The sequence below is a fragment of the Podarcis muralis genome, chromosome 13 (assembly GCF_964188315.1).
Source record: "Podarcis muralis chromosome 13, rPodMur119.hap1.1, whole genome shotgun sequence".
NCBI classification, from domain to species: Eukaryota; Metazoa; Chordata; class Lepidosauria; order Squamata; family Lacertidae; genus Podarcis; species Podarcis muralis.
The window spans coordinates 8,149,641-8,167,460 of record NC_135667.1 but is presented as its reverse complement, the minus strand read 5'-3'; the positions used below and the strand labels follow the sequence as shown (position 1 = coordinate 8,167,460).

Genomic DNA, 17,820 nt, shown 5'->3' with positions numbered 1-17,820 from the left:
ACTTTGTCCACCTGGTCAGAACACCAGAGGCATAAGTAAACTGTCAATAAACATCCATGAAAGGAATTATAATAATGGACCTCTGTACCATGAGAAAATAGGAGTAGTATCAAGAGGCAGCCATGGCTCCCAATTTTCTTCCTCTCATTTTGGGTTTTCTTCATACTATCTTTCTGCCTTGAAATCAAAGTGTTGGAAATCTCACCTAGCATCCAAAGCATGTGTTTATACTGTTTTTATTTTAAAATAAGGTGTGCCTGTCTCTCTTGTTGTGTTGTATTGACAGAGCTAGGAATCATGCAATCTACCTTAAGTCATTCTGCGGGTACTGATAGGCAACGATCATCCATGTTTTCAGAGAAACTTGTCTACTAGGATGCTGTGGTCATTCACTTTGCTTTTTCTGCTTCCTCCTGTTGTGTGCAAAGCAGCTATGAGGTGCCCTGGGACTGATACATTTCCAGTTCCACATGAGTGGTACCAGTCAGGTGACCTCATCATTGGTGGGATTGCCTCTCAGTTCTATTATTCCTTCTTTGAAGATTTATTCAAGGAAAACCCTTCACAGAATCTGTTTGATAATCCACAGTAAGAGACTCTCCCTCCCCCTTCATTTTTGAGATTAATCCTTCCCAGTACTTTATTTAGTATTGAGCATCCTACTAAGCTGGCAGGCAGTAAATGATGGCTTTGTCTTTTGTGATAATGTGAATGCTTTCTATTTGGAAAAGAAATATGGAGATGTGGTTAGTATGCTTGGTTTTAATTGCACCAAACGGATGTGTAATAAGGACCAAGAAGAGGAGGATTGAGATGATACTGCTGTACCTAGTCTTGGGGCACAGACTCTGTTTAATCTTCCTAGAACATATTTCATGAATCAGAGACTGTCTGAGAGAATTTCATTGAAATATTGTTACTTTTCTGGGCCAGATGCAAAGAATGGGCACCTGCATAGCCAGTTTGAGTATAAAGAGAAAGAGGTGGAGATTATTGGTTTTTTGGGGGGAGGGGGGCCACTGGGATTAAGATTCAAACAAGACATAATACAGAGATGGCATGATGAATCATATATTTTATTTGGGATGAAGAGTATGATGTTTATTATTTTAGGACCACCATAAAAGATAAGAAGGTTATAGTTCTATATGTATCAGTTTGAGACAGAAAGGCAATTTGTTTTGTCTATTTCCTGCATTGTAAAATTCTCCTCTGAAATCTTAAACTAACCTCATTTGCAGCATGATAACAAAATTCTACCAGCACATCCTGGCCTTGGCATTTGCTGTAAAAGTGATTAATAAGAATCCCAACATCTTGCCCAATGTCACACTGGGTTTCCACATCTACGACAGCTATTATGATGCAAGGGTGACCTATCGTAACACTCTGGACCTGCTCTTTAAAATGCATAGATTTGTTCCAAACTACAAATGTGACCCGCAGAAAAACCTCATAGCCATAATCGGAGGACTTAGCTCTGATACCTCCTTCCATATGGCTGATAGCCTAAGCCTCTACAAGATTCCACAGGTAGGTTTCATTAGTTGGGACATGAATTTTTTTCTCACAAATCACACTCTTCTCTTCCTATTCTTAAAATGATTTTGAGATTCAGAAAGTGAATATGACTGATGCTTATGCATTATGAGCTGGAATGTCTATCAGAAATGTAGATTACTCCTTACCAGTAGAAATTGCTACACCAGTGAAAGTCTGAGTCAAGGAGACAGCAGGCAGTGCATTGGACACCTCCAACACCAACACCCTGTACCTCCCTTCAACTGCAAGGGAAGTTGTCTCTGCAAGGAGCCTGGACCACCTGAGGACTTATAATCAGTGTGGCCCTGAATTAGCCCTGAATTTCCTGCTAAGGAAATAGTCTGTTCTCAAGAAAGTCCCCAGCCATGCATTCCATTGCAGCAGACATAGGTCATGACAACTCATGCTCTCCTTCTTTGGAGAGATCCCATAAAGCCTGGCTGGAAGGAGCACAGGACACCAACATACCACCATGCAAGGAAGTACAATAGCATTCTACCACACACACACACACAACACCTAGAACAGGTGAACCACAGTTCCTCAATCCAGTTGCAGGGTAACTGTGATACTTCCCTGTGCCGTGTGCATCTCATTCATGATTCCAAACAGCTCAACTAGAGTAGCATTCTTCTGGTGCATTAGTGGAATTTGGCCAGCATATCAGACATGGCATAGATATATCTGGGGTTAATCCAAGTAGTGCAGCTTCTCCCAAATGCTAAATCTCCACAGACAAAGGAATTCAAGATTAGGATAGCACCCTACAAATGAAACAAAGGGACATGTCTGACAAGACACAAATACTTTATGAAATAAAATATTCAGAAATTCTAAAATATCACCACAACTCTAAAAATTTAAACTGGAAGAAGCATTCAGTTTAACCATCTCGAAATTTCTTCAACAAACATTTGTTGAATGAACAGAAAAATGATCAAAAAAATTGTTTAGACTCATGTACCTTTATAATGTCTGCACTTTTCCTTATAGCTTACATATGGCTCGTTTCCACGAAAGGAGAGTGATATAGATCACTTGCTTTCCTTTTACCGCATGGTGCCCAATGAAGCCCATCAGTATATGGCGATTACCAGCTTGCTTCACCATTTTGGATGGACATGGGTTGGACTCTTTGTTACAGATGACAATGGAGGAGAAAATTTCTTGCAGACTGTGGAGCCATTGCTTTACCAACATGGAATCTGTTCAGCCTTCACACGAAGAATGGAAAAAGTAGCTCATTTTGATTTGGGAGGTGAAATTTTCAACATGCTCAATGACTATTATGTGGATGTCACAAATGATAAAGTCAATGCATTCATCATCTATGGAGATTCTCTGACACTGAGCTGGCTAAGATTTCTTCTATTTATACGAGATCCTGAAAATAAGGAAATCACATCATTTAGAAAGGTGTGGATCATGACAACACAAATTGATTTCATATTACTGAGTTATCAAAAGTCTTGGGATCTTGAGCCCTTTCAAGGTGCCATTTCCTTTACCATTCAATCAAAAGAGCTTCTTAAGTTCAATGAATTTCTTCAGATCATAAAACCTTACTGGAACCAGGCAGATGGTTTTCTCAAAGACTTCTGGGAGCAAGCATTTGACTGTACATTTCCAGATCTGCTCATGCAAGATAATGAAACATGTACAGGAGAGGAAAAGTTAGAGTGTCTTCCTGGGCATCTGTTCGAAATGGGCATGACTGGCCACAGCTACAGTATCCACAATGCTATCTTTGTTGTCGCTCATGCTTTGCATGCTATTTATTCATTCAGATCAAAGCACAGAGCAGGAGACAAAAGGTTTCAGCTTCAAGATCTGCAGCCTTGGCAGGTAACATGTTGCAAACAATATATTATTTCCATGAGCCAATTACCCCAAGTCTGAACTTCGTGACACAGGACATTTTTAAAGTGATATCATTTTGTAACATTTCTATCTGCTATATGAAAATAGCTCCTTTTTAATACTTGGTCTATGTTAGGTGCAGATTCCTAAGCAATATTCATAAAGAAGGGAGTAACACAATGCAAACAAAATATTATTTCAGTTAGCCAATTACTCCAAAGCCACAAATCATGAAATATGATATTTTTAAAGTGATAACATTTTGTGCGCACCCGTTTTCCTGTATATTTAGCATGTACAGAATTTTAGCCTTCTACTGCAATATTCTAACTTTTCTATGCACTGGATTGAAATTGCTCATTTTTTATATTTGGCCTTCAGTATATATTTTCCTTTTTTCTCTCCACCCCCTTGTTCTCTTTGAATCAGCTCCACTATTTTCTGCAAGGCATTTCGTTTAACAACTCAGCAGGGCAAACAATGTCCTTTGATGAAAAAAGGGAAATGGGAGGTGGATTTGATATCACGAACATGATCACATTCCCAAACAAGTCCTTCCTTCAAGTGAAAGTTGGACGTGTTGATCCTGATGCTCTTGAAGGAGAAGCATTCATCATTCATGAAGATATGATTGTGTGGCACAGAGGTTTTAATGAGGTCTGCATTCTAAGAATCCATCTGGTGCCCACTGTTCTTAAGACATGTTCTTTGGGTGTCAGAAATTCCCATCTTTAAAATTGCTGTTTCTATCTGATAAGGCAGAGGGGGGAAATTGGTTCTCTGGCACATTCAATGCAACTTTAAAGGTAAAGGTACCCCTGTCCATTAGGTCCAGTCATGGATGACTCTGGGGTTGTGCACTCCTCTCGCTCTATAGGCCGAGGGAGCCGGCGTTTGCAGACAGCTTCTGGGTCATGTGGCGAGCATGACTAAGTTGCTTCTGGAGAAACCAGAGCAGCACATGCATACGCCTTACTGCCAGAGAGGAACTCATTTATCTACTTGCACTTGACGTGCTTTCAAACTGCTAGGTAGGCAGGAGCTGGGACTGAACAACAGGAGCTTACCCCGCCGCGAGGATTTGGACCGCCAACCTTCTGATCAGCAAGCTCTAGGCTCTGTGGCTTAGACCACAGCGCCCAATAAATAACACCCGCATCCCTAATGCAACTTTAGGGTTGCCATATTTCAACTGTTGTTGAGCATTTCCTTAGCAAGATCCCAAAATTGATGACTTGGGGTTTTTTTAACCCCCCCCCCCAAAAAAAAACCAACAATTTTTTTGTTTACTTGCCTAAGATCCAGGAGAAACCACCGCCTTCCGTAAAGTCCCGTCCCCACCCCGACATAACTTCCACCTTTGAAATCCCTGTAATGTCCAGGAAAATCTAGAGGTATGGCAGCCCTATGTAACTTTGAACAGCTGAATTTGGGGTTTATATTTACAGTGCCTTGCATATATATAAAGCAAAGCTCTGGAATATCCACATGAAATTTATTCAGATTCCCCCATTTGTCAATCTCTTTGTCAATAGCTTAGTAACAACACATGTGCTGCTGGGAAAAGGTCCATTTCATCTCCAGGCAGGGTTAGAAAGGAAATAGTGGTGAAATTTTTGGACCAAAAGTCAGACTTGGCATAAGGCAGCTGGGTGAACTATGAAAAACATTGGGATCCGCTCCTAACCTATGCCAAAGCTTTGCAATTGTATTACAGCATTTCATAAGTCAAATGGTGAAGTTTAACTTATGAAATGCTGTAAAACATTTGCAAAACTTTGGCATAGGTTACCCCCAATCCATGACTGCAAAACTTTGGCACAGTTTTGAAGTGCTGAGTTATGCTATAAACACTGCAAAACTATTGCAAGACTATAGCACAAGGGGGAGTGATTTTGGCAATATTGCATTTGTGGTAACCGATAGAGCACCGTGCTGGGAATATCAGCCATACAGTTTTGAGGACACTGCAAAATTTAGGGTTTCTGCTGCAAAATAATTGCAAATTTTATCATCGGTTTGGAGGGGATCCCAAATAATGGAATTTTACAGCTGTATAGGAAAATTATTTTAAAAAGACCTGTGCTGAGTAGGGAACTAAACATAGTTTCTCCTATCCTCTGAAACTGCTTTCCTGCTATGGATAGGTGATTCCCCTTTCTCTATGTAATGACCACTGCCACCCTGGCAATCAGAAGAAAAAGAAAGAAGGAGAAAAGTTTTGCTGCTATGGTTGTGCTCCATGTTCAGAAGGGGAAATTTCAAACCAGGATGGTAAGTTATGGAGCACTCATATTTTTCATCCTATGAGGACAATGGCAAGAATAGACAGTAGCATTTGAGGGGGTTATTATAGATCAAAAAGTGGGTAAGGGGCAAGATAATGACAATGTATACATCTAGGCATTGAGAAATCAGATAACGGAATTGAGAAATCAATTCAATTGGGCATTGAGAAATCAGATAACGGGGGGGGGGGGTATCCCTCTCTAATACCATGAGAGCTCAGGGGCATCTTATGAAATTGAATGTTGGAACAAACAGAAGAAAATTATGTTCTTCATGCAGCACATGATTAAACTATGAAATTTCCGCCCACAAGAGGCCAGGATAGACATGGACATGGAAGGCTTTAAAAGAATTTTAAAAGAATGTTAGACACTAAGGGAGGAGAAGTCTATCATGGTTATGAACTCTGCTATGCCTCCATGGTCAGAAGCTGTATCATTCCAAAGACCAGTTCCTGGGAAGTGTGAGGGGTCAAGGGAGACCTCTGTTTCACTCAGGCCCTGCTTGCTGGATCCCCATAGGCATCTGGTTGGCCACAGAGAGAAAAGGAAGATGAATGAGATGGGTCATTGGCCTGATTAAGCTGACACTTATGTTCTTATCCAAAAAAAGAAAAATACAATGTCAGTGAAGCAGTCACATAAAAGACAAAGTACTGTTCACTCAGTATTGAAATTTGACCTTGTTTATTTTTTAGATATGAATGACTGCTTCAGATGCTCAAAAGATCAGTATCCAAACAAGAACAAAACTGCCTGCATTGAGAAAATTATAACCTTCCTTTCTTATGAAGAACCTTTAGGGATTAGTTTAGCATCAGTCGCCCTTTCACTCTTCCTTATCACAGCTTTGGTGCTAGGAACATTCATTAAGTACAAAGACACTCCCATAGTCAAAGCCAACAACCGGGATCTCACTTACTCTCTCCTTGTCTCTTTCCTGTTCTGCTTCCTTTCTTCACTGTTATTTCTGGGTGAACCTAGCACAGTTTCCTGCCTCCTCCGGCAACCAACATTTGGCATCACCTTCTCAATGGCCGTCTCTTGTGTGTTGGCCAAAACTATCACTGTAGTTGTAGCTTTCATGGCCACCAAGCCAGGGTCCAGTATAAGGAAGTGGGTAGGAAAAAGACTGGCCTACTCAGTTGTGATTCCCTGTTCTCTTATTCAATCAACTATCTGTACTGTGTGGTTGATGACATCTCCCCCATTCCCTGATTTGGACATGCACTCTTCAACAGAAGAAATCATTGTGCAATGTAATGAAGGGTCCGTCACCATGTTTTATTGTGTCCTGGGCTACATGGGCCTCTTGGCCATTGCCAGCTTCATTGCTGCATTTGCAGCCCGCAAGTTACCTGACAGTTTTAATGAAGCCAAGTTCATTACCTTCAGCATGTTGCTCTTTTGCAGTGTTTGGCTGTCTTTTTTCCCAGCCTACCTGAGCACAAGTGGAAAATACATGGTGGCTGTGGAGATCTTCTCCATCTTGGCCTCCAGTGCTGGGTTATTGGGCTGCATTTTTGCCCCTAAATGCTACATCATTATTCTGAGGCCAGAACTGAACAACAGGGAGCAACTTATAAGAAAAAAGAATTAAACAGGTTTTTCTTCCTTCGCTCTGGTACATTTTAAATATGTGATAGTTAAGAGTTGAAGACAAAATACTCTCTCTCTCTTTCTCTCTATCTCTCTCTCATATATATATATATATATATATATATATATATATATACCAGTAGCAAACGTACTTGAGATCACTTTTTTGCCATTTGTTTATTTATATTTTCTATACACAGGTCCCACTATCCAAATGCCTTTTATATGAAAAATCTCTTACTCTAACATGAGTAATTAGTACCCAAACCTTGTTATATGCACCACAGGCTCAGATATCCCAAAGGTTGGAAGTGTGTTTAGTACTGTAAAGAAACAAGGTGATCTTTCATGTATGCCTTTTGGAAGGCTTCAGAGTGTTTTCATGGGGTTTTCACACTTTGAGGGTCAACATTTTGAGGTCAAGAACACATTAGAATGTTCTCATAGGTATTAATGGAAACTGTTGGCTCCTTAGGGAAACACTCACCTAACAAACAGTTTTCTGAGAATGTATTTTGTTCAAATAGTGTGATCTGTAAGTAGACAAATACAACAGCTTAGGAGTGTCAGATATCACAGCTATACCTGAGTTCCTTGTGGAACACCCTCCCTTCAGCTGTAAAGGAGTTAAGAACTACAGAACTTTTAGAATACATCTGAATGCGGCCCTGTATCGGGAGGTTTTTAATGCTTGATGTTTTTATTATAACTTGAGATATGCTGTAAGCTGTCCAGTGTGGCTGGGGAAACCCAGCAAGATGGGTGGGGTATAAATAAAATAATGGTGGTGGCTGTGGGGCCCCAAGAAGGGGTGGGTGAAGAAGGCCTTCCTCCTGCCTTAGGTGTGGATCTGATGGAAGTAGGTGAAGTTAAATCCAACCCCTTCTAGGTGGCAGTGTGTGCTTTGCCAGAATTGTTAACAGCTGAGTTTGAGCAAAATCACACTGAAGAGAATTAGTACTGAAGGAATGGGTTTCCCAAATCCCAAAACTGACTGTGCAGGCCGTTTTAAACTGCACCCAAATCCCTATTTTTCCTTAGCTAAAATGCATAAACTTGAGCCGTTGAGCAAATGCATTACAACAACGCAGCTCTCTCCTTTATCAGTTTGTGACATCAAGGATGACCCTGACTGTACCAGCAGAACAGAGAAAACACGTTTGTGCCTTATCTTATGTTCTGACCACAAAGACGCACAGACCCAAGTCTTGGAATAATGCCAGAGTGTGTTCTCGGAAATGGTGACCTCTGGCTCCAGGATAAGAGTAGGAACAGGAATATCCTTTTATGGTCAGGAGTGCAGGAAGGAAATCCCTTCTTTGGTTAAGAGTGCTGGAGCAGGAACATCTGTGATGTCAACCTGCGTGTACAAGCTGACGTGGCTGGGGAGAGGGTGCCTGGAGAATATATATACTGCATGAAACTTCTCATTTCTTTGGACTTGCTGTGGACTCACCACGCAAGTGCCTCCTGCTATCCGGAGAGCAGAATAAACTCTTTCTTGGAATCAACCTCCGTGTCATTTGACTTCCTCCTTCCTGTCCCGGAGCAACGCAGACCCAATCAGTGAACTCCAATAAGGCTACAGTACAATTTAAATAAACACACTTCACTTGTGTTGCACCTCTTTATTTCATGGTTATTGTCATCATAGTATAGTTTCCCTCATCTTGATGGCACATCTGGATTTTGCCACAAATTTATCACGTAGAGAAATAAGAGCTGCCAAGTCATGTGGCAAAACTCTAGTTGGAAAGTCACCTTTCATTCAAGATTTGCTGCTTTGAGTCACAATACAAAATAGACTCATTTTGACTTTCCTGCTGATGTTTTCACATACCATGGAACACTTCAAGCTAATTGCCACTTTTTGTGCCACAAAGGGGCATAGGCAGCGTGTAGGGTGTTGTAGGCAGATTTGAGAATAAACAGAGAACTCAACATGATGCAATAAAAGAAAAAAAACACCAACCCTCATTGGAACTAAAACTTTTCAAAAGTTATTAAGTCACCATACAATTATCCAAATCACTATAATTTGGCCACCTGGTCAGAACACCAGAGGCATAAGAAAACTGTCAATAAACAGCCATGAAAAGGATTATAATGATGAATCTCTGTATCATGAGGAGATAGGAATAGTATCAAGAGGTAGCCATGGCTCCCAATTTTCTTCCTCCCATTTAGTATTTTCATCATATTATTGGTGTGCCTTGAAATCTGAGTGTTGAGCATTGGAAATCTCACCTAGCATCCAAAGCATGTGTTTATACTGCTTTGATTTTTAAATAAGGTGTGCCAATCTCTCTTGTTGTGCTCTATTGACAGAGCCAGGTATCATGCCACCTAGTTTGCTTAACTCATTCTGCAGGGACTGGTAGGCAAAGAGCATCCAAGATTGCAGAGAAGCTTGCCTGCAAGGATGCTGTGGTCATTCACTTTGCTTTTTCTGCTTGCTCCTGTTGTGTGCAAAGCAGCTATGAGTTGCCCTGAGACTGATACATTTCCTGTTCCGCATGAATGGTACCAGTCAGGTGGCCTCATCATTGGTGGGATATCTTCTCAGTTCTATTATTCCATCATTGAAGAACGCTTCATTGAAAATCCTTCACAGAATCTGTTTGATAATAATCCACAGTAAGAGACTCTCCCTCCTCCTTCATTTTTTGGATTAATCCTTCCAGTGTTTGTTTGTTTGTTTAGTATTGTGTATTCTCCTAAAATGACCGGCAGTAAATAATTGCTTTGCTCTCTGTGATAATAGGGTTACTGCTGTGCATGTTCTTGGGGCACCTAATCTGAAAGTGTCTAATCTTCCTAGAACAAATGCCATGAATCAGACACTGTTTGAGTCTGCTTTGTGAGATATTGACCTCATGGTTTGAGAATTGCTTTGTGAGATATAAACCTGTTTCAATATATTTCATTCATCTATGAAGTGACACCTGGCACTGGCTGATAAGTGAAATCTAGAAATTTTAACAAAATGTAGTCTGTGTTGGAATCTGTCAAACTGATTGTAGCAACAGTAAGTTGATGGGAGATTAATTCCTTTCCCAAGCCTTGGGTGATTTAAAAAAAGGTATGAGTTTTGCTCTCGTTAGCATGAAGTATAAATAATAAATCATCAAAAAATACTATTAGAGCGTGCTAATAGCAATTATTTACATGCACTAATATGGATGTTTTCTTCATTCTAATATGCAAAATTCCTATTTTTTGTTTGAATTAAAATACTTCAATGACATGAACTTGTATTACAAAACTTTTATCTTTCCAATTCCTTGAACTCCAAATGCAAGCTTCAAAAATGATTGAATCCTGTGGAGATTTTGCGGCTTAAGAACACAGTCATTAGAATCATAGAATCATAGAGTTGGAATAGACCACAAGGGCCATCGAGTCCAACCCCCTGCCAAGCAGGAAACACCATCAGAGCACTCCTGACATATGGTTGTCAAGCCTCTGCTTAAGACCTCCAAAGAAGGAGACTCCACCACACTCCTTGGCAGCAAATTCCACTGTCAAACTTGCATATTGCTCTATATTTCACTAACATTAAATTAGTGAAATATAGAGCAATATGCTCTGTAAGCATTTCTGACCATGGTATAGTGATAGAGAAGTGAAGATAAGTCTAAGGGAGTTAGTTTATTCTTCTATGAGGTTTAGAATTGAATATATTTGATAGTGGTGATGGAAAGAACCTTAAAATTGTGATGAAGAAAATACATTTCACCCCATTTTTCTATACCTGTCCTACATAGAAGAGGTGACTTCTGTGATATTAGAAGTGAATGATTGCACCTAAATCAAGTCTGCAATCTTATACAAAAATACTTGGAAGTTATTCCCATTAAACTCTTTTGCACTTGCATTTGAGTAGAAATGTATTGGAGCACACTGTGGTAGGTTGGTTCTGATTAGTTCTTTTTAATAACAATATTGCTTTTAAAGTAATCATTAACTTGTCTTATTTTAACTTGTTTATTAAACTGATAACTATTTTTAAAGCAAATGCATAGTGCAATCCTATAAATGACTACCAGAAACTGCCTTGTATAAGGATGGTAGTAACTGTAACTAATTCAATGAAATACTGTTGCTTTCCTGGTCTAGATGCATAGAATAATCACCTTCATGTCCATTTGGAGTAGAAAGAGAAAGAGTTGGATGTTGTTGCAGTCTTTTGGCGGGCGGTGGGGGGTGGATAGTAAAGACCAAACAAGAGCTAACTAAATGGTGGTAAAAGAAATATACAAATGGCATGATGAGTAATACATTTTATTTGGGCTGAAGAGTTTGATATTTATTATTTTAAGACCACCATAAAAGATAAGAAGGTCATAGTTCAATATGTATCAGTTTAAGAGAGAACGGCAATTTGTTTTGTCCACTGGCTGCATTGTAGAATTCTCCTCTGAAATTTTAAACTAACCTCATTTGCAGCATGATAACAAAATTCTACCAGCATATCCTGGCCTTGGCATTTGCTGTAAAAGTGATAAATGAGAACCCCAACCTCTTGCCCAATGTCACACTGGGGTTCCACATCTATGACAGCTATTATGATGCAAGGATGACCTATCGTAACACCATGGACCTGCTCTTTAAAATGCATAGATTTGCTCCCAACTATAAATGTGACTCGCAGAAAAACCTCATCGCCATAATCGGAGGACTTAACTCTGATACCTCCTTCCATATGGCTGATACCTTAAGCCTCTACAAGATCCCACAGGTAGGTTTTATCAGTAAAAGGTACCCCTGACTTAGGATCAGTCTCGGATAAGTCTGGGGTTGCATGCTCATCTCGCTCTATAGGCCGAGCGAGCCGGCGTTTGTCCACAGACAGCTTCCAGGTCATGTGGCCAGCATGACTAAGCTGCTTCTGGTGAACCAGAGCACCACACAGAAATGCTGTTTACCTTCCTGCCGGAGTGGTACCTAATTATCTACTTGCAGTTTGACATGCTTTCGAACTGCTAGGTGGGCAGGAGCAGGGACTGAACAATGGGAGCTCACCCTGTTGTGGAGATTTGAACTGCCAACCTTCTGATTGGCAAGCCCTAGGCTCTGTGGTTTGGACCACAGTGCCGCCTGCATCCAGGTTCTGATTAGTTCTTAGGTTTTATGAATTGGGTCATGAATTTTTGTTCACACTCTTATTATTCTGAAAGTGATTTTGAGATTCAGAAAGTAAACATGACTGATGCTGAAGCATTGCAAGCTGGAATGTCTGTCAAGATTACTCCTTACCAGTAGAGATTGCTACACCAGTGAAAGTCTGAGTCAAACAGGCAGCAGGTAGCACCTTGGACACTTCCAATACCACCAACCTGTTCCACACAACAACTGCAAGAGAAGTTGTCTCTGCAAGAAGGCCAGATTGACCTGAAGACTTACAAAGCTGACCATAGGCCCTGCCTCCTTGGAGAGTCTGGGTAACGGATTAAAGGGCCCTAATTTATTTTGCACTATTGGTCATTTGCAGGGCTAGAGAGGTTCTGTATAATACTGATAATGTCTGTTCTTTTGCTGTTAGCTTGCATATGGCTCATTCCCCCAAGAGGAGAGTGATATAGATCACTTCCTTTCCTTTTACCGCATGGTGCCCAATGAAGCTCATCAATATATGGCGATTATCAGCTTGCTCCAGCATTTTGGATGGACATGGATTGGACTCTTTGTTACAGATGATGATGGAGGAGAAAATTTCCTGCAGACCCTGGAGCCCATGCTTTACCAGCATGGGATCTGTTCAGCCTTCACACAAAGAATAGAAAAAATAGCTCGTTTTGATATGGTGGGTGAAATTTTTGATATGCTTGATAAGTATTATGTGGGTGTCACAAATGATAAAGCCAATGCATTCATTCTCTATGGAGATTCTCTGACATTGAGCTGGCTGAGATCCGTTATGTATCTACGAGATCCTGAAAATAAGGAAAGTGCATCATTTAGAAAGGTGTGGATCATGACAACACAGATTGATTTCGTACTATTGAGTTATCAAAAGTCTTGGGATCTTGAGCTCTTTGAAGGTGCCATTTCCTTCACCATTCACTCAAATGAGCTTCTCGAGTTCCATGAATTTCTTCAGATCATAAAACCTTACTGGAATCCAGGTGATGGTTTTCTCAAGGACTTCTGGGAGCAAGCATTTGACTGTCCATTTCCAGATCTGCTCATGCGAGATATTGAAACCTGTACAGGAGAGGAGAAGTTACAGTGTCTTCCTGGGCATGTGTTTGAAATGGACATGACTGGCCACAGCTACAGTATCCACAATGCTGTCTATGTTGTCGCTCATGTTTTGCATGCTCTTTATTCATACAGATCAAAGGAAAGAGCAATGGTGGGAGGCAAAAGGTTTGAACTTCAAGATCTGCAGCCCTGGCAGGTAACCTGCTGCAAACAAAATATTATTTCAGTGAGTAAATTTCTCTGAGGCAAGACATCACATGATAACATTTTGTGATTGTGATTATTTCCTATATATTTTGTATGTACAAAATTTTTGCCTTCTGTTGCTTTGTCATAACTTTTCCATAAATTTAGCCCATTATTGATATTTGGCCTTCATTCTAGATATATGTATTCCTTCTTTTCCCTTTTCTGTTTGAATCAGCTGCACCATTTTCTGCAAGGCATTTCATTCAACAACTCAGCAGGTGAAACAATGTCCTTTAATGATAAAAGGGAAATGAGAGGTGGATTTGACATCACAAACATGATCACATTCCCAAACAAGTCCTTCCTTCAAATGAAAGTTGGACGAGTTGATCCTGATACTCTTGAAGGAGAAGCATTCATTTTTCATGAAGATATGCTTGTATGGCACAGAGGTTTTAATCAGGTCTGCAATCTACGAATCCTTCTGTTCCTCACTGATTTTATGACGTGTTCTTTAGGTGTTGGAAATTCCATTTTGTTTAAAACTGTCGTTTCTATCTGATATGGCTAAGGAAAAATGTGGCTGCCTAGCACATTAAAAATTGATAACAGGGAAAAAAACATTACATTTTTGTATAACTATATCTTCCAAATACATAAAGCAAAGCCTTGGCATATATAAATGAAATTACTACATAGGCGTCCATTCAGTAACCTCTTTTTATAATATATGGAGACAATAACTCAGTAATAGAACACATACGGCATGCACAAGTTCCCAGGTTCAATCCATTTCATCTCCAGGCAGGGTTAAAATGAAGTCCTGGTGAGCTGTTTTTCAATTGTTTTGCAGCATTTTGCAGAACAAACAAAACATTTCGGAGAGCCCTTGAACTGTATGGTTGACCTGACAAACTTAGTGCCCTACTGGTCAACCCTCGCCATTAATGCAAAACTTTGGCACAGGTTTGGTGTGAATTGAAGAATATTGGAACGGGGGTAACCAGCATTGCACCTTGTCGGAGAAGTTCGACAATATTTTGGGACACCACAAAACTTGGGGATGTCGCTGCAAAATGATTGCAAAGTTTGTCATAGGTTTGGAGGGAATCCCAAATAACGTGATTCATAGTTACACAACTGCATAATGCAGCTCTTTTATATTAAACCTTTATTTGCTGAGTAGTGAATTTCATAAATACAAGTCAAATAAACAATCAGTTTTTCCAATCTTCTGAACGGCTTTCCTGCTATGGATAGGCAATTCCCCTTTCTCTGTGTAATGACCACTGTCACCCTGGCAATCAGAAGGAGAAAAAAGAAGGAGAAAAGTTTTGCTGCTATGGTTGTGCTCCTTGTTCAGAAGGGGAAATTTCAAACCAGGATGGTAAGTCATGCAGCGCTCATATTTTTCTTCCTCTAAGGACAGTAGCAAGGCTAGATGGTAGCATTTCAGGCAGTTATTTTAGAGCAAAAAGCAAGAAAGGAGCAACATGATAAAAATGATTAAAATTCTTCAATGCATGGGAAAATACGATAAACAGAAAACTAGAGCTCGTGGGCATCTTTGGAAATTGAGTGCTGGATGATTCAGAACAGGCTAAAGAAAATTAACTGCTTCATGAAGTTCGTGATTTAACCATGGAATTCATTCCTACAAGATGCAGTTGGAAGCAATCACTTGAAAGCCTTAAAAGGAGGAGAAGACAAAGTCATGAAGGACAAGGCTATCAATGGCTATGACCTCTGATGGCTTTGCTCTGCCTCCATCATCAGAGACTAAAATCTTCAAAATACCAGTTGCTGGAAAGTGTGGGCATTGGGGGAGACTGCTGTTTCACTCAGCACCTGCTTGCAGGCTTCACATAGGAATCTGGTTGGCCGCTGTGAAATCAGGAATCTAAATGAGATGGGTCACTGTCCTGATGTAGCAGGCGATTATGTTCTTATGTGAAAAAGAAAGGCAGTTAGAAGGATTTCAACACAGATATTATAAACTTAGCACACAAATGATTTTAATAAGCCTAAAAAATACACTGAGTTTAAAACACTCATATATGAACACTGAGAAACATGGAACCAATAGGTTTCATTTCATGAGAGCAAAGAAGCAATATGGAAGATAAAATACTGTTGAAAAGTATGATAGCTTTCAGAATAAGTGAGATCAAAGCATTTATATTGGAGCACTAAAATACCTGCGTTTCAATTCACTAAAATACATGCATTTCAATGCATTTCATGTCAGTGAAGCAGTCACATAGCAGACAAATTGCTGTTCAATCAGTATTTAAATTTGACCTTGTTTATTTTTCAGATATGAATGACTGCTTCAGATGCCCCAAAACTCAGTATCCTAACAAGAACAAAACTGCCTGCATTGAAAAAACGATGACCTTTCTTTCTTATGAAGAACCTTTAGGGATCAGTTTAGCATCGGTTGCCCTTTCTTTCTTCTTCATCACAGCTTTGGTGCTAGGAACATTCATTAAGTACAGAGACACTCCCATAGTTAAAGCCAACAACCGGGATCTCACCTACTCTCTCCTTGTCTCTCTCCTGCTCTGCTTCCTCTCTTCCTTGTTATTCCTGGGTGAACCTAGCAAAGTCTCTTGCCTCCTCCGGCAAAACAACTTTTGGCATTATCTTCTCTGTAGCCGTTTCTTGTGTGTTGGCCAAAACTATCACTGTAGTTCTAGCTTTCATGGCCACCAAACCAGGGTCCAGGATGAGGAAGTGGGTAGGTAAAAGACTGGCCTACTCAGTTGTCCTTCCCTGTTCTCTTATTCAATCAACTATCTGTACTGTGTGGTTGATGACATCTCCCCCATTCCCTGATCTGGACATGCACTCTTTAACAGAAGAAATCATTGTGCAATGTAATGAAGGGTCCGTCACCATGTTTTATTGTGTCCTGGGCTACATGGGCCTCTTGGCCATTGCCAGCTTCATTGCCGCATTTGCGGCCCGCAAGTTACCTGACAGTTTTAATGAAGCCAAGTTCATTACCTTCAGCATGTTGCTCTTTTGCAGTGTTTGGCTGTCTTTTTTTCCAGCCTACCTGAGCACAAGTGGAAAGGGCATGGTGGCTGTGGAGATCTTTTCCATCTTGGCCTCCAGTGCTGGGTTATTGGGCTGCATCTTTGCCCCTAAATGCTACATCATTATTCTGAGGCCAGAACTGAACAACAGGGATCAACTTATAAGAAAAAAGAATTAAAGAGGTTTTTCTCCCTTCACTCTGGTAAATTTAAAATATGTGATAGTTAAGAGTTGAAGACCAAATTCTCTCTCTCTCTCTCTGTATATATTCCAGTAGCAAATGTACCTAAGAACACTTTTTTGCCATTTGTTTATATTTTCTGTACACAGGTCCCACTATTCAAATGCCTTTTATATGAAAAATCTCTTATTCTAACATGAGTAATTAGTGCCCAAACCTTGTTATATGCACCACAGGCTCAGATATCCCAACAGTTGGACATGTGTTTAGTACTGTAAAGAAACAAATTGACTTTCCTTCCATGTATGCCTTTTGGAAGGCTTCAGAGTGTTTTCATGGGGTTTTCACACTTTGAGGGTCAAAATTTTGAGGTCAAAAACACATTAGAATGTTCTCATACGTATTAATGGAAACTGTTGGCTCCTTAGGGAAACATTCACCTAATAAATGGTTTTCTGAGGATGTATTTTGTTCAAATAGTGTGATCTGTAAGTAGACAAATACAACAGCTTAGGAGTGTCAGATATGACAGCTATACCTGAGTTCCCTGTGGAACAGCCTCCCTTCAGCTGTAAAGTAGTTAAGAACTTCACAACTTTTAGAGTACATCTGAATGTGGCCCTGTATCGGGAGGTTTTTAATGCTTGATGTTTTTATTATAATTTTAGATATGCTGTAAGCTGTTCAGAATGGCTGGGGAAACCCAGCAAGATGGGTGGGGTATGAATAAAATAATGGTGATGGTGATGGTGATGGTGATGGTGATGGTGATGGTGATGGTGATGGTGATAAGGCCCAGTTCAAGGGCCAGTTCAAGGTTACTTTTAAACTTCTTTTTTTGAATAAACATTTGTAATTGTGATGATATAGATCCTGAAACATTTTTTAATTAAAGATGCAGATAGATATGAG

At 40.1% G+C, this 17,820-nt stretch overlaps 1 protein-coding gene and 1 pseudogene across 1 annotated transcript; both read left to right on the top strand.

Annotated features, from left to right (window-relative positions):
- The first annotated feature begins 1,242 nt into the window (after nucleotides 1-1,242).
- Nucleotides 1,243-7,290, top strand: LOC114583596 (vomeronasal type-2 receptor 26-like). Its single transcript, XM_077917971.1, has 6 exons — nucleotides 1,243-1,533; nucleotides 2,169-2,186; nucleotides 2,563-3,387; nucleotides 3,832-4,059; nucleotides 5,550-5,676; nucleotides 6,389-7,290. The coding sequence occupies exons 1-6, from the start codon at nucleotides 1,243-1,245 to the stop codon at nucleotides 7,288-7,290; spliced, it is 2,391 nt and encodes a 796-aa protein (XP_077774097.1).
- A 4,449-nt stretch (nucleotides 7,291-11,739) lies between these two features.
- Nucleotides 11,740-16,905, top strand: LOC114583597 (vomeronasal type-2 receptor 26-like; annotated as a pseudogene).
- The last annotated feature ends 915 nt before the right edge of the window (nucleotides 16,906-17,820 follow it).

Bases quoted from the DNA above. Each gene is read 5' to 3' on its own strand.
- LOC114583596 (XM_077917971.1), top strand. From the start codon at position 1,243: ATGATAACAAAATTCTACCAGCACATCCTGGCCTTGGCATTTGCTGTA. The intron at 3,388-3,831 runs GTAACATGTTGC...TCTTTGAATCAG, and splicing joins AAGATCTGCAGCCTTGGCAG to CTCCACTATTTTCTGCAAGG. The intron at 4,060-5,549 runs GTCTGCATTCTA...TGCTATGGATAG, and splicing joins GGCACAGAGGTTTTAATGAG to GTGATTCCCCTTTCTCTATG.